This window comes from Panthera uncia, chromosome F2, assembly GCF_023721935.1.
Source record: "Panthera uncia isolate 11264 chromosome F2, Puncia_PCG_1.0, whole genome shotgun sequence".
Classification (NCBI taxonomy): Eukaryota; Metazoa; Chordata; class Mammalia; order Carnivora; family Felidae; genus Panthera; species Panthera uncia.
Window position 1 is genome coordinate 71,861,800 of NC_064812.1, and position 17,145 is coordinate 71,878,944.

The 17,145-nt window shown below is 42.9% G+C and overlaps 1 protein-coding gene across 2 annotated transcripts in view; it reads left to right on the forward strand.

Moving 5' to 3' along the window:
* The first annotated feature begins 332 nt into the window (after positions 1-332).
* The window catches only part of TOX (thymocyte selection associated high mobility group box), a 302,110-nt gene continuing 285,297 nt past the window's right edge, over positions 333-17,145 (forward strand). Inside the window, exon 1 of one of the 2 annotated variants that reach the window (XM_049633380.1) lies at positions 333-726. In XM_049633380.1, the coding sequence (XP_049489337.1) occupies positions 625-726 (102 nt within the window). In that variant the 5' untranslated portion in view covers positions 333-624. The remainder of the gene's footprint in view (positions 727-17,145) is intronic. The other variant, XM_049633379.1, reaches the window with a different exon arrangement.

Sequence of the window (17,145 nt, forward strand, 5' to 3'; positions counted from 1 at the left end):
CAGCCCCACGCCGCAGCCATTGGGCCGCGAGCAGCCCCGCGTCCTGCCGCGCACCCTACCCCGCCCGGCCCGGGGCGTTCACCCCCTCCCCCCCACTCCCGCCCTGTCCCCGTCTTCATTCCTCCCCCCCATCCCAGGCCTCCAAGGTGGAGAAAATAAACTAAAAGCAGAGCAACTCAGAGACTCCAATAAAACGCCCAGGACCTAGAGCCCGAGCGCGAGCGCGTGTGCCGGGCGGCGAGGGGCGCGGGAGGCGGGGATGGGGGGGGCGGGCGGGGGGACAATGAGCGCATGAAGTTACCTGCCCGGCGGCGGCGGCGGCGGCGGCGGCGGCGGCGGGGCCGGGAGGCGGCGGCGGAGCAGGCTGCGCGCTCGGCGCCGACGGGTGCGCGCCGCGGCTTGGGGGAGAGTTGAGCGCTTTTCCCCCCTCTTTTTTTTTTTTCTTTTTTTTTTTTTTTTTTTCTCCTCTTCTTCTTAAACAAACCACAAACGGATGTGAGGGAAGGAAGGTGTTTCTTTTACTCCTGAGTCCAGACACCTCTCTCTGTTCCGTCTAAGCTTGTTTTGCTGAACACTTTTTTTAAAAAAAGGAAAAGAAAAGGAGTTGCTTGATGTGAGAGTGAAATGGACGTAAGATTTTATCCACCTCCAGCCCAGCCCGCCGCTGCGCCCGACGCTCCCTGTCTGGGACCTTCTCCCTGCCTGGACCCCTACTATTGCAACAAGGTGAACGCTCTGCTTTTGTTTCCACCGTGTTCTTGCTGCTTGATCCCGGGAGGGGGGCGGCGGCGGCGGCGGCGGGCCGGCTCGGCTGCCGGGGCCGGTCGGCGGAGGCCGGTCCCGGGCGCGCTCGGCTCGCAGCCCGCTACAGCCCTGCGTGCGCTTGGGTAGTAAATACTGTGCAGCACAGCTCCGGGGGTTTGCCAAACACCGCGATTGTGCGGAAAGTGACACGATTTGCTCGGATTCTTTCCTTCCTGCTGTTCGCGACTGAGGCTCCCTGCCTAGGTTTGCCGGGGGGCGTTTAAAAAAAAAATTAAGAGAAAACCACGGAATACTTTGGGGGTGTGTCTGGGGTCCGGGAACGGAGGCAGAGAGTAAGAGAACTCAGTTTATTTTCTAGTTTCCCCTTCTCCCTCCCGCCCTCTCTTGGGCTGCGGGGACTCGTGGCACCGCTTCCCTGCCCGGGATTAGTTGCCAGGGGAGCAGCCGGGAGTCGGGGTGCAGGGACCAGGGAGACGCCTCCGCCCCCCACGGGGAAAATTGCTCCACAAGTCTTTTGTTTTCCTAAACCCTTTCGGGCGGCCGAGCCCGGTGTTCGGACGCCGGTCTGCGGGCCGGGGTGCAGGGTGCAGCGGGGTAACAGGGTTTGGGGGACAGCTCCCGCTTTGGGGGGGGGGTGGCGGTGCGCGCGGTAATTGCAAGTTTGTTAGAAGCCGGGCTAGCGCGTTGAGTTCGCGTCCCAAGCTCCCGCACTCCTCACGGGGCTGGAGCAGGGTCCCGGTCTGGGCTGTACGCGCCAGCCCGGTGACCCCAGGTGCCAAGGCCGCGGGGGACCCGGGCGCGGCTAACCGGGCGGTTGGCCCGGGGCGAGGCGGGGGTTGGGGGGGGGGCGCCGGCAGAGCTACGGCGGAGCCCCGTTTGTCCCATAGAATGGTCAGGGGATAGGAAGGGAGGGGGTTATCCTCGAGGCTTCTCCAACTCTCGGCCCCGAGAGGGAGGACGCGCAGGGACCGGTTTCCCGAGAGCGGCCGCAGGGCCACGGCTGTCCTCGCCTCGGGCTCATTGGACGTGTGTTAAGCGGTCCCGCCGGGTGAACGTCGGCGGGGAGGAGTGAGCTCTCGGAGACAGGGCGCGAGTGGTTTAGACGCCCAGCTCCCGCTCAACCTGCCTGATACTCTATCTCCTGCAAGCGATTCCATGCTGGCCCCTCGGTGAATTCCACTGTGTAAATCCTTGGGACTTCTAGTATTTGCCTGGTAGCGAGGCATCATCAAACAGCTTTCTTACGTGATACAGAGGTATTTAGCGCGCTGCATCCTTAGCCCCCGGGGCTCTCCACCACGCAACCGCCTCGCAGCTCCGAGTCTTGGTCAGTCGAGACACACACACACACACACACACACACACACACACACACACACAAAACTGTGACTTAAGTGAGCCGCAGATACCACTCCGTGCTGAAGCTCCTTGATGTTGTGTAAGGCTCAGTAAAAGGCATGGTACTGTATGCCGATGATGGATAGGGAAGTTTGGAACGAAGGAAATCTAGTCTTGGGCAAGGCAGAAAGGCATTTTATCACACAGAGAGAGCTCTGTAGCTAGGAACAGGTTGGAAAGCTCCGGTAACTTTGACAAGAGAAGTTTGTGTGAAGTTTCATTATTTGTCAGTAGCCTAGTTCTCCCATTCTAGAATCTGTTTTGCCTTTTTATAAGCAAGTATTTTGTGTTTGTAAAGTTCTATGTGGCTCATAAACTATCACTAATACTAATAAAAATAATAAAGTAGCAGACCTATCCTGGATCGTAAACACATATTCCACAGTTGTAACCAGAACCAAAAGGTCAGAACCATTTTGGCGATGAAACTGGACAAATCTTATTAAATTTATGGTGATTTTAGGCTCCAAAAAGAAGGCAACGACTTGGATACACATTTCACTCGTCTTTCTTGTGATAGTAGGGTCAGATTTAATTTAAAAGTTAAATGCTTTGGAAAATCAAGAATTACTTCAATATTTTAAATCATTTTCCAATTAAGTGCTTTAAATAATTTTCGTGGGTTGTGCTGTGAATTGAATAAATTGATTTGCAAAGTCTTCAGAATTTCTTTACTAGCTCATTGAAGTTCCTTTTAAGTCCCTCCGTGTATGAGGAGCAAACTGTTCTTTTTAAATGCAAATTAGCCACCCTTTCTATAGGCCAGTTGCAAGTCTTCTATTTAACTTATCCAGGGAATAATGGATTTTTAAAGATGCAAAGTCATGATATACTTCTAATAGTAGGAAGAGACTTCATGGAAATGCTTCTCCAAGAATGCCTTCCCCTGCCTTTCTCTGTACAGCAGTGTATCAAATATATTTGTCACTGATCCCCGATTATATCAAATATACCGAGTAGGTTTGCTAGGCCCCAGAAAACCCAGACACTAATTTTTTTCTACTCCATCATGATTAACACTGATACACAATTTCTGTCCACCCCCGCTATTTTCGTTGCTTAGAATGTAGTCAACTAGCATTCATTTTCTGCGATGACTCAAGTGAATTTGCAGGGATATGGAAGATGGACAGAAGTTTGGAAGATGTGAAATCAGAAATCTGTATCGACATTTAGTAAAAATAAGTTGGATCAGCCTTCCCTCTGAGAGCCAATACTGCAAAGTAAACCTTGTGTCTTTCAGAGGTGTAATGAATATGCAGTTTATTACAAGAAGCAGTCACTTTGTGAGGTTATTTGTTTTTAATAGGGTGATAAGATCATAAATTAATAATTATCTTTATTTTAAATCTGCCAACACTGTTGCAGTTAAAGTCGGTGTGCTAATAAATCCCAGCGGAACCAATATCTGTATGCAGTTCAGAACCATGCAGTTGTAGCTATAGTTTTCCCACTGACGTTTTTTCAATGTTAGAAGAGACCCTAATCCACAAAATGAATATCCTCTTCCTGAAGCTTCTCTAAACTAAAAGGGGGTTGTGTTACCCTGCTGACACTCTCCGGCACTGCATTGCCAAAACACTACTTACATTTTTCAGTCCATAAACTCCGTGGGAGGAATTTTTTTGGAAACAGTTTAATCTACCATTGCTCTATTGTGAGAGCACATTACGTTATGAACACATCACTATGCAAACTGGCCTCCATTTTCACATAGCCCATTGCGGGAGAAAAGTGAGAACAATGCAGGCGATGTTGGTTATGGCAACGGTGTGAGGCATCTCTTGTACAAACAGCCAGAATGGATGGCATGTTGCTGTATATAGGTCAGCCTTTGAAACAGCAGCGGAGCTCCTAGACTGGACACAAACATGCAGGCTGAAAGTGACAGGGTTCACCTCCTGAAACTTAAAGCATGGTTACATTTCAGACATTGAGAGATGGCATCATAGTTGAGTTTCATCTAATTAAGGCTATTTTAAGTAACATTGTATCCCTTGATTGAAATTAGATTAAAGGAGCTCACAATTGGAGTGCAGCAGTAAAATATAGTCCTATTTTTTGTCCTAGTTGAAGACGTCAGAGCATGCGTTTGAATCTAAACCTACGGAGTAATAACAGTCCCTTTCAGTTTCTTAGTGCAGTGTCATTTGTAAAGATTGTTTTCACTGATTGTATGCTAAATTGGGACAAAGAAGTGGCACTTTTTCATTTTTACAATGATGTGATGTGTTCAGTTACTGCTCAGTATCTGCCCACATAAGGAGCGGTAATACAATGATGTTATGACATGGCTAATCACAGAGATGCTGACCTCTGCCAGCAGTGGGAGAGGAAATAATGATCTTCACTCTTCTCAGTGGTTGCTTTTGTGGAATAGGGTCCTGAATCTTTCTTTGGTTGGTTTAGACACAGGGAAGTCCAGGATACAAACCCATGCTTAATGCTGGTTATATACAGAGTGAAGAATAATGGCCGTTGGGGATTGTTGGGCTTTTGTCATTGAAATGAGGAAGGACAGTGTATAATCTTTTCCTATAAACATAGGAAGAAGGACCTATGTGTGATGAACTCAGCGTTGAAATGTCAGCACTAACATTAAACACTTGAGAACTTTTGAGAAAAACAGGATTCATTATTGTCTCTGCAGAATCTCCTTTGAGCTTATTTTCCTATTTAGTTCGAGCGTTATGGGTTGTACTTTAACGTGACAAAGCGCATCACATCTAAAATACCGGATAGGCAAGCAATGAAGGCGGAGTCATTATTCCTACTTTAATTAATAAATGTAAGAAAAAAGAGGAGGATGGGAGAAGGAGAAGGAGGAGGAGGAGGAAGGGGAGGGTTATAAGCAATTTAGAGCATCATGCTTGATTAGTTCTCTCTCTACCTCCATAACTTCCAGGACTTTAGGAAATTCATAGCTGATACTTAGGACGTCATTAGTGTGATTAAAACTCCCCTGGGGATTTTATTGGCTGGATCTTTCTTAAGTTTTGAGGTCTTTAAATATGTTTTAAATAAATTTTGTATGGGTAAGAAAGAGCATAAAACAAACCATCATATGGTTTTGGCCACTAAATCAGATATACAGAAACCTCAAATGTAGCTGTCTTGACTTTGTGGGATATTTCGCTGTCACAAATTCCAATTTTAAATGTCCACCCAGAAATTATAGTTACGAGTTTTGGAGAGATCAAAAGCTATTTTTTATTTTTTATTTAAAAAAAATTTTTTTTTAACATTTATTTATTTTTGAGACAGAGAGAGACAGAGCATGAATGGGGGAGGGGCAGAGAGAGAGGGAGACACAGAATCGGAAGCAGGCTCCAGGCTCTGAGCCATCAGCCCAGAGCCTGACGCGGGGCTTGAACTCACGGACCGCGAGATCGTGACCTGAGCTGAAGTCAGACGCTCAACCAACTGAGCCACCCAGGCGCCCCAAATGCTATTTTTTAAAGTTTATTTATTCATTTTGAGGCACGGGGGAGATGGCAGTGGGGGCGGGGCAGGGTCGGGGGGGAGAATCCCAAGCAGGCTCTAGGCTCAGTGTGGAGCTCAGCACAGTGCTTGATCCCACGACTGTGAGATCATGATCTGAGCCAAAATCAAGAGTCAGACACTTAGCCGACTGAGGTACCCAGGCACCCCTCAAATGCTATTTTTTAACATAGCTTACATGGCTTAGTATTCTCACAGTTTGTCATATATTTTTAGAGTTACTGAATGATGATATTAACAATCATTTTAATATTTTCCTTAGGAAGACTAAGCTGATATTTAAATATTACCTAATAGGCTGCTTATCATAGATCTTTTTGAAATGATGTGATTGCAAGGGATGTGAGAACAGGAAAGAAGTGAGGTACTTGAACCTGGAAGAAGTAGGGGAAAGTTCCCAGTTCCACAGTGGCTTCCTTGGACCCCAAACTGGGTCTCACATACTGGTTCTGATGTGTGGAACTATTTTTGTGATCATACTTTTTTGTGGTGGGCTCAGTTCAAGAGAGGGATAACTTAGAGAATTGGAGGAAAATCTTATTGAGCTATGAAGGATGATTTACTCTAGGATTTTCCAACATTTTGCTAGGATACGAGAAAGTGGAAAACACCCTGGGGATAGTTCTCAACTAGTGGCGATCCTTCCTGTACTCTTTAGAAGAAGGCTGCCCTCAGGGCAGGTCAGTCTGTGTGACTTGTGCCTCTTCCCTCCTTCCCCCTCACCTCTTCCCAAACATCTCCAATCCTGGAACAGCCTGTCACGCTTGCTTCACTCTGCCCTAATCTTAAGTTGAACCTGGGAGATCTGTACTTTCTAAGGTGAACTCTTCTCCCCCTCCTCAGGAACATGGCTCACCATGGCGGTCATCTTGTTGAGCAAGCCCCCTTTTCTGTTTGCCATCCCTGTTGCCATTATCATGTTAACTTATCCATTCTTCCTCCAGTACCTGACCATATTTTCCAGTTAAGGAAATGGGAATCTGCCAGTCTTCAGGCTCCTGTCCACTTTTTAAAATCCCAAATTAGGCTAGTCTCCTTTTCTCCATTTCCCCATCTGAGTGAATATGACATAGGGTCATACAATAATAGACCAAGGAAACTTAGATAGGATGCTGTGAGGGAAGATAACTATGGTGGTTATTTCTAAGCTCTCAGAGTTTTCTCCTTTCCCCTTCCCCCCACCCCCCCGTTTTAAACACAGTGTATTTAGAGCATGGAAACGGCTCCTGGACACATACCTTTCCGTGGGAAATCTTACTTAGATTGTAAAATATGAAATACGAAAGTGGTACTGTGGTCTCCTGATTTTTAGTTGGCATGCAGTAAGTTCGGTGAGTTATACTTACAGAAAGTAAATGGGTTGACAGACTTCTGTGTTGCCATCAGAATATGCATAGAGAATTAAAATGGGAATAGTTGGACAAGCAGAACTTAATCAAATTTAGATAACTTCTCCTACATTTTAGCTATCAGAATGTGAATCTCAAGGTTTCTGGGAAGTCATAACACAGAATATTTACATTGCATCTCAATAAAAATAAAATGTAATGATTATGACTTGATTTAATTCTGTTTTAACAATTCCATTTTAAAAATATTATCAATTGTTTAAGTTAAAACTAACATTGGATACAACCACATCCCAGAATCTAAAAATGCATACCTTGAGGAGAACACAAGATTGTAGTAAACCGTAGTTAATAAATACTGTGGCCCCAACTATATAGTCCTTGCCTGCCAGAAGCTTCCATGTGAAGAATCCAAATGCTTGAATGTCACTTGGTTTGTTTAAAGTGAACTTAAGCAAAATTTAAACATGGGAATATTTACTCCTTCCAACATGAAAGATAACTTTCTTGCCTGTTCTTTACTTCCACTTTGGTGTCATTGATACAGGGTTTTTCAATTGATCGCTTTCTTTGAAGGCGCACTTCTCAGAGTCAGATAGCCTGTGGTCTCCATTCGTTGATGGGACCAGCAGTCGATACTGAGTTGTGTTAAATGGACTGTCCGTTAGGAAGCTGGAGTGCCAAGACGATACAACTCACATCTGCCCTAATGAATTTGAGAATTTTTTGTTTTAAACCACACATGCCAAGTTTCATCCCGAAGAGCAATTTCTCATTAAAAACTGTTGAGTTACAAACTGCTTAGAAATGTGGTTTATAATGGAAGTGCCAGCAGACTGTTAATTATAGCACTTCTTCTGTAATACTTTGAGACATGGAATTCACATTAACCTGAATGAGCTTTCCTAGTTATAACATATTTCTCCCTATAGCATTCATTTTGAAAATGGGAACATTATATTGCTCTGTGCTTGGATGTTCATGGTGCAGCGGAAAAGACCAGAAGGAGGAAAATGCCAGAAGGAAACCCCCCTGCTCTTTCATGACAGGAAGTACCAATATTTTTCCAGACCTCTAGAGTTTGATCTATGGAAAGTTTGCCCTACTTGATGAACAATTTTAAAGCGAACTTTTAAAAGCTATCTTCATATTTCCATTTTCCTCAAGAAAAATCATCGTTTATACATATTTATAATACCAAAGGTCATGAAACCAGTTTTCCTGTTAATGCTTTTCTGTTTGTCCATTTTTCACTTTGGGGTTTTAAATGCTTCTGCGTTAGCCAAGTATTTATTGGTTTTCATTCCTGAGTTATGTGCTTTTATGAAATTCTTGAAAGGAGCTCCTAATTAAAGTAAGGCCATGGTTGGTTGATAAGAAGCTTTGCTGGTGGCCAAGAAAATATAAAGTATTTTGAGTTACTACGTAGACCTACAAATGATATGTATCTGATCCACACCAATGACAATGTGAGCCTTCTACATAAAATACCTTTCCATTGAAGGCTTTGAGAACCTATTTGGAGGTTACCTAGCCAGAAAAATCGGTGTGTGTGTGTGTGTGTGTGTGGTGTGTGTGTGTGTGGTTGGGTGAGTGTGTGTTTTTATGCGTTTCCAATGTTCTGGATATATTTCTGGCCGTAAATGCATAGGAATTTATCCTAACTGGCAGAATCTGTCAGTGTGTGCAACAATAACAACAAGGGAAATCATACTAGCTAATAGGAATGCCTCATTACCACTCCATTTTAAGAAACTTCGCCATATTTCACAAGAGGAGATATTTTCCAATGCCAGGGCTTTAATTAGGCATATTACAACCTGATAAGATTGAGGAACTAGATCTTTCTGAGGAAAACCATAGGCCTCTATGAGGAAAAGACTCCTTTTTGTTCAAGATTTGAGATAAAAGCTGAGGGCCCTTAAACCTGTGTTGACTTACTCCCCAGGCAAAATAAATACAAGCATGAAAAGGACATGATCCCTCCCCCTCTGTTTTCTGTTCTCTTTAGAAGCCTGACTTCCTTGTGTCTGGTAAAAGTTCTGACACCACCAAAACCTTTAATCCACCTGTGTCCCAATCTGCTATGTAACCACTAGGGAAAATAATTTATATTTGTATCAAGGAAGCCTTGTGAGAATTAAGGAGTCAACAGAGGCAGATTATTTTGAAATCCTGTAGTGAAAGACGTTCAAAACTTCAAACAAAGGTAGACCTTAGAAAAATACTGTGTTCTCGGCCCGCTTCTTGTATTTCTGCTACTCTAGTGAAATCAGTGTGTTTTCCGAAGTTGTAGAGAAGTGATTCATTCCTTCAGCAGGGGAGTGAAAAAGGTAACCTTTGTTGAGGTTCACAGGTGAATTGGGGAAAGTGGAACTTGTGTGGATGAGTCTGTACTCCCCCCTCTTTTATATATATATTGATACGTCCCTCCCCCAGGGGCCTCCTGCTCCCTCTCCACGGTGGGAGTCTATACTGCACCTAGTGGGAGAAGCTTCAGGTGGGAGCTGTTGCAGGGTAAGAAGGTAAGGCAAAAGTTGAATACTACAGCTGCAGAGGGGAATGCCCGCTTTCAGTTCCTGCCTTCAGGAAAGCAAGGTGCCCCCCCCCCACCTTCTTCTGATATATGGGTCAGAGATGCAAAATGCAATGTACAAGATAAATTAACGCAGGGACCAACCGGGTCTAAAGATAGTCCAATTACACTGAAAACGTATCTGTGCACCACCTGATTTTCTCAAGTCTTTCAACTCGATTAAATGGTTAATTAAAAAAAAAAATGGGTAAAGTGTAGTATGCATTGGCGTCTTCGTGCATGTAAAAAAACCCAGCTCTTCTTTTCTACGCCAATATGCCTCAGCCCCAAATGCCAGCAACAATTGTATAAAGAGAAATGTTACTAATAAAGAGTCAGGATAACCTTTCAACAAAAAGTATATTTTATCATTTGGCAGATACAGTCATGAACATTAATCATAGAAACCTGCAGATAGTAGAAGCTTAATATCAAAGCTAATGATTTATTTTATGTTAATGACTTTCTGCCAGGGCATAAAAGACTGTTCATAATGGACTCTCCACGCTATGTTCAGTTACTAAGGCTAATGGGATAATCTTTTCTCTCCCAAAATTAAGCTTTTTGAAATAAATTATGCTGTTACTTTTCAAGGTAACTCTCAAAAATTTACTGCAAAACTAATCTTTTAAGAACTGCTTAAAGAAATAAAGAGGAAGAAAAATCCCAAAGCAGCTTTTCTAGTTCATGAGCAGTTTTACTTAATTAGAGACAGAAAGTTTGCATGTATGCTAATATCCCTGAACTTGTAATGCCAAATAGTTTTAAAGTCAGCCTTCAGTGACTGCCACTACCTGCCTTTTGAGATTCAGCCCCTGTGAGTGCCTCCCACAACAGAACACGTTTTCCTTACTGGCCAATAACGAGCTGAATGGTAGTGAGACCTAGAGTTGGTCGCTAGGAAGTTTTAAAAATCATGTTTACAATTAGTTATAACCAACATTATATTTCAATAAGAGATAATTTGCCTACTAAAGTTCACATAATGTGCTAATCATGTCTAGTGGTTAATAAAGGCCTCCTACCTCACTCCCCTGATGGCTATAAAAGGCTATTATATTCATGGCAGCATTTCAGGTACAGCTGCTGTGTGTTAATAATGCATCATTGTGCCACTAATCAACACACCAAAGGTCAGCACCCCTAAGCACCTCAACCACCTAATCTCTTTCCAAAATATTTATTAACACCTTAAAAGCGTATCTGTTCATATTCCTTAGCCTCGAGCCAGTTAATTCCACTCCAAGCTACTTGTGTGATCAAGGTTTTGTAACCTAAGCGAGGTCACAGAGGAGAGGAATACATACATATTCACGCTAATTTTCTCCCATAAACATGTGCCCCATTTTCAGTCATTGACTGAATTAGTGTAGGGCTGTTGTAGTCATGAGCCCCTTTATAATTAAGTAGGTGTGCTCCAAAGTGAGAATGTTTTCAGATTTTATATGTTCTGTAAGGAGACATTTGGAAGAAAAACAACTTCTCAATAACCAGAATCATTTAAAGTAAACGGAGCAAAGTGGGAAATGGGAAAGGCTATTTATAATCTAAACAAACAGGAATCGGTGCTGGGTTATGAGCCCGATAGAGTAGTGAAATATTATTTGCTTAATTGTTCTTTTGGCATAAGAAAGCAATAATAGTAAAAGCTTCTTAAACCATATTTTCTGCACACAAAGAACACATTCACGTGGGATTTCCATTTTGCTAGAAAATCGTGCAAATCAATAAGCTAGCACTTATCTGCATTAAAATTAGGTAGACAACAATTTATAGGCACAGTGATAGTGTAGTTCTCTTGATACCCTTGGTTAGTGTTTAAGATAATCCTTGCTTTTGTGTCCTCAGAGAGGAGCCAAAATGTTAAGTGAACAAATAGATCTCATTTTCCCATCTTGTATTATTGTCTCTGTTTTCTCTTACTCGTTTTGATAACCTTGTGTGTGTGTGCGCGTGCGTGCGTGCGTGTGTGTGTGTGTGTCTCCTTCCTTTATGATTTGAGAGCCTTAAATGTTTTAAGAGAAGAAAAAGAAATGAAACTCAACTATGTTTCCATCATCAGGAGAAATGCAAAAAGCGAACTAGGGGGAGGAGCTCCCATTTGTGCAGCACATAATGTACAATGGTACATTTGTCATGCTTTAAATATATAATGCCTACAATAAAATATGTACAGGCGCAGTTGTGATCTATGAAGTCCCTGGCTCCAGTGCCATTGTTTGTAGTCTCTACGGTTGTCATACATTGTTCTTTGCACATCATACCCTTACAGCAGAATTTGACACAATTTCTAGCTTTCAGCCTGCACCATTTTCATTGTACAATATACATGAGTTTGACAGGGTGTGTTGAGGAAAACTCTGGCAAGCAATTGATATTTTGAAGTGGCAAGCGTTTCAGCAGCTGCCTGCTTGTGAAAAAGGAATGATAAGATATACTGTATTGTTAGTTTCAGGGAAAGCATTAAGGTTTAAGCTCTGTAAAAATGTACACATGATTCGTCAGTGGCGAAGCAAGTCTTTTATGTTTTTTAGAGCTTAGCTCGCTGGCTGATGTGAACTAGAATGACATTGGTCAGTAAATGAATAGGAGTACTTTGAATTTGAACTACTGCTAATTTTGCACCAACAAAGGAACTGACAAAAGAAAGATTTTATGTGAAATGCAAAGCACACCCAATGTTTTGGGGGCGGGGAAAGGGAAGGAGAGAGGGAGAGAGAGAGAGAGAGAGAAACCCAGACCAGAGAATATTCTTTCACACGTACTTGCCAGGAAACCAAACAGTTAAAACACATCCATTTTTCACGGCTCATCAGCTACAACCTAAGCTGTATTATCTAATGTTCTTTAAAAACCTGTTGTATACACATAGGCTTTCAGAATTTGTTCATATGGAATTTAGAGTGTTGTTCTAAATATCACACTGTGCCCTGGAGGCCTGTTGGCAGCATATCAGAGTTGCCCTCTGCTGGAGTAACCCACTCTCTCTCTGGTAGTGGGAAATTGTAGATTAATCAGCTATGGCACTTTCAGTGTGTAACGTTCATTAGCAAGGCAATTTGTCATGACTGCTAATGGTCAGAATGCATCTGTTCTCTCAGTTACAGAGCACGATAAGGAAGAAGACAAATATTTCAATATCTGATAGTATTAACTTGTTTCAAATTTGTAATCCAAGGTTAGTTGCTCAAAGCAGACACGGCAGCAGATGAACTGGTATCCTCTATTCAATTTTACTGGGCCCTGTTTTTGTGGATTTATGACTTTAAAGCACACTAATGTGCTATTATGAAGGGCACAGTCTTTGATTAGATGTTCCACAGAAAGTAAGTTATGAGCAGAGCACCTTCTGGGTTCATCTGGAAAGAATTTATGTGCATAATGTTTTCTGTAGAGCTCCATAAATTGAAAGGTTTGATGCATGTGATATTTCCTGACATGCTAAATATTCTTCTTATGATTAAAAAAAAGTCGCTTTCCCATTAGTTTGTAAACCGGTCAGTCACTTTTCAAGTGAGATTAGCGTCCCGATCTATTTGAAAAGTTGTAAAATTCCAGGGAAAAACTTCAGAATGAATTAGAAACGTCACGTTTCCCCCCAGTCAACTGCTTTATAAGATCATTGTTCATTGTTCTACATGGGAAAAGTTAAAAAAGATTCTGCCAAGTTGAAAAGGCTGGAATTGTGTGTGTGTGTGTGTGTGTGTGTGTGCGCGTGTGTGTATCTCTTGTTTTCTAGATATTACATCACGTAGCTGGCCATACAAAATCTTTTTGACACATTTTCATTTTTAATGAAAGGCCCTAAAATTCAGAGCATAATGATTTCTTAGAAACTGAACCCAATCTTGGTAAGAAATTCGTTCTTGCTAGTAACAAAAGCTGTTACTGTTTAAGTTCCTGTTGAGCGGTTAGTCGGTACGCTTCGCTGAATGTTGTCAAAAAGGCTTTCCTCATGATTGACAACCCGGCAGGAATGTGAATGGAGATTTTAATTGCGTATCATGTGTGCATATCAGAGTGAGTGAATTCATGACTCTGCTTAGCTCCATATCTCTGCAGGTCAGCCGTGCCAAAAAATGCTCTTGTATGTGCAGTTTTTCCAAAAAGAGAAAGGTGTATGTGTACTGAAGTCATTCGTTATTCATTTCTCAAGAGAAACCCTTGTGTTCCCTTAGCCTCGGAGTTTGAAAGTGGAACAAAAATCCATTTTGAGATTTCTTTCTTCTCCTCTTTGCACTTACACTTAGATGATGTAAATTCTTTTGAGTTACAAGTTAGGAAAAGTCTGCCGGAACATATTTTTCTTATGGCACTTGTTACATGAAGTGTGTTTATCTTTCTTTTTTTCCTTTTTTTCCCTAAAGAGGGCTTTGAAAAGAAAGAAAAAATGGAAGCCAGCGGAAAAAGTTACTGAGGTCAATTGCCTTTCTATAACTTGCAGTCTTTAGAAAAGGTCTGGGGGTGGCTGGGTGGGGGAGAAAGGATGTATTTCTGAGAGGTGCAAGAGTCACGAAAGTGTATCTGAATTTTGGTTAAAAACAGCAAGAATGCGGTGCTTATGGTAAAGTGACATTAATAAATGTATGAATGTTCATTTCTTAGAAAAATAACTCCTCTACTGAAAACAGAAAGGTCAAAGATTCATTTCTGCTGTCACTTCTTGGCTCAGTGGCAGTGGTGGTGATGAACCATTTATCTCGTTGAGATGTCTCACCCCAACACGCGTGAGGTGTTCAAAGTGGGGGAGAACTTACTCTGTGAAGAAACTCCGGCTATAGTAACCCCCGACCACTCAAGAACTTACTAATGTGAAAACAAAACAGAACAAAACAAAAACGTGCAACGAATGTGCTTGTATAATTTTTCATTGGCGTGATGTGAAAATTGGGCACTTGGGTTGTAAAGTTATCACATAGCTACTTTCCTGTGTCATTTTGAGGAGGTGAGAAAAAGATTAGTGCCAGGGTCGTTTTAAATAGACCGTAGGAATAAGTAGGGTCATGTTGAAAAGATGGTGACTTTATGGCCTTAGGATATCCCGTGGGACTTAACTTTGTTCTGGGTTCTAATATGTTATCTCAACACATTTTAGAACCTATCAGATTGCAGGCTGGTGATTCAGCCCTTATTACAGCTTGCGGTGCAGGGTGATTGCTATAATGAAGGCGCTCCTGTACCTTTAAAACGCTGAAGAAGAAAACTCTCTTTTACTTTAAAAATCTAGCTCTGTGTATGGGTGACATTTTTCTAATGTTCTGGAAGACAATTTTGTGCTTTATACTGAGAGCTCAGGCAAGGAGAAATCTATTTACAAAATGAAAAAAAGGGCTCAGCTGAATGCATTTCACTTTTAAAGATGATATTCTGGTAATGAACTTTATCAAGCAGAGAACATTTCAGTAAAAGTATTAAAGCGGTTCCTATTTCGGTTGCCTCACTTAAGGCGGTGTCACTGTTTCCATTATAACTTCTTATGTTCAGGTAGCTCTAATGCAGTCCCCGTACAAATATTTGCGCAGGGATGAGATGAGAATCTTTTAGTCTAAGAAGCAGACTTTTTATTTGGAATGCGCTTCTAAGGAAGCACAGTGCTTTGTTAATAAGGTGCGTTGAATTCCTTTCTGGAGATTGAGAAGCATTTACTGGACAACACCTGTGTACAGAGCTTTCTGCTGAGTGACAGGCACCGAGACGAGCAAGCCGGGCCCCTGCGTCCCTGCAGCCAGTCAAGGGAGGAATACAGTCCCCAGAACACAGCTGCAGTGTCATTGCTGTGTTGTGAAGCCTGTGCTCAGAGTCCTGGGGGTTACGGCAAGCGACACGATGGATTGAAGTTGGGGGAATCCAAGCTGCTTCCTGGAGGAGATGGCGTTTCCCTTGGTCTTAAAAATTGGGCCTCGGGGAAAAGGAAGGTTACTCTTATTATTGAATTAACTTTTATATTGCTACCTCTTTTCAAAAGGGCTTGGGGGCGCCTGGGTGGCTCAGTCGGTTAAGCGTCCGACTTCAGCTCAGGTCATGATCTCACGGGTTCGTGAGTTCAGACACCGCATCGGGCTCTGTGCTGACAGCTCGGAGCCTGCTTGGGATTCTCTCCTCTCTCTCTCTCTCTCTCTCTCTCTCTCTCTCTGCCCCCACCCTGCCTGCATGGTCTCTCTCAAAATAAATAAGTAAACTTACAAAAAAAAAGACTTAAGGCAGCTTCAAATAAGAAGCAACACGGACAATAAGGCTACTGATAGTCACGCAGAACATTATAGCCAGGAAATGGAGACACAGGCATACTTTTTAGCTTACGTATTATCGCTATAATTAAACATTAAATTTGGCCCTTGTTCTCTCACCGGGCCAAGAGGGAAACACACTGAGTGACAGAATTCTGATTACCTGAGAGACCTAGGAACACAAATTCTTCATGAGTGGAAAGTTTTCCTCTAATGAGAGGCTGCAAGCGTGATAAAAAGAGGAAAGACGCAGAGGTGACGTGGATCTGTTTTGGCGCCTGGGTTGAGAGTGAGGTTATCCGGAGCGAGAAATAGGGCGCAATGGAGGGTGAGGGGCTCACTGGGATAAGAACACAGAGCGAACCGGGAACAACTTGGGAAAGAGAAGGAAAACATCAGGCCTCTGTTTTACCAAGGCAAGTGTCATCGTTAGAAGAGAACGGGTTGGGGGAAGTTGTAGTGGACTTCAAATCGTTATTGTGAGAGGGCTAATTTAATTTTTTAATGTTTATTTTTGAGAGAGAGAGAGAGACAGTACGAGCAGGGGAGGGGCAGAGAGAGAGGGAGGCACAGAATCCAAAGCAGGCGCCAGGCTCTGAGCCGTCCGTACAGAGCCCGACGCGGGGCTCGAACTCCTGAACCATGGGATCGTGACCTGAGCCGAAGTCGGAGGTTTAACCGACTGAGCCCCCCAGGTCCCCCAACTAATGTTTAGCCCTAATAAGAATATACTAGGAAGGGGTGCCTGGCTGGCTCAGTCGGTTGAGCGGCAAACTTTGGCTCAGATCACTCACGATTCAAGCCCCACCTCAGGCTCTCTGCTGTCAGCTGGGAGCCTGCTTTGGATCCTCTGTCCCCTTCTCTCTCTCTCTCTCTCTGCCCCCCAACTCATGTGCATGCGTTCTCTCTCTCTCTAAAAAATAAATAAACATTAAAAAAAAAAAAATAATGTACCAGAGAAGATTGATTACCTGGGGAAATTGTCTGATGAAGTGAATGATAATTATCTGATAAAGTGAATGATAAAATGAATGATCAGTATTGATCTGTTTTTGATGACTTTTGAAATTATCGATGAATGATAAACTTTTAGAAACTTTACCCTTCATCTGAAAGGTTGAATTCTATTAACAGCTGACGTCCTAAAGAGCATGAGAGTGTTGTAGTCTACCTGAAAATTCAGCTTGTAATTAATCAGCCAAATCATTAGCAATGGATGTTAATGCTGTGTATATCGTCTGAGCACGTATACCTGCCGAGCTTCCTAAATTGTTAGCAGTTGCTGTCCTGAAATTTCTTGTTTGGTGGGAAATATGCATACAGTTAACTG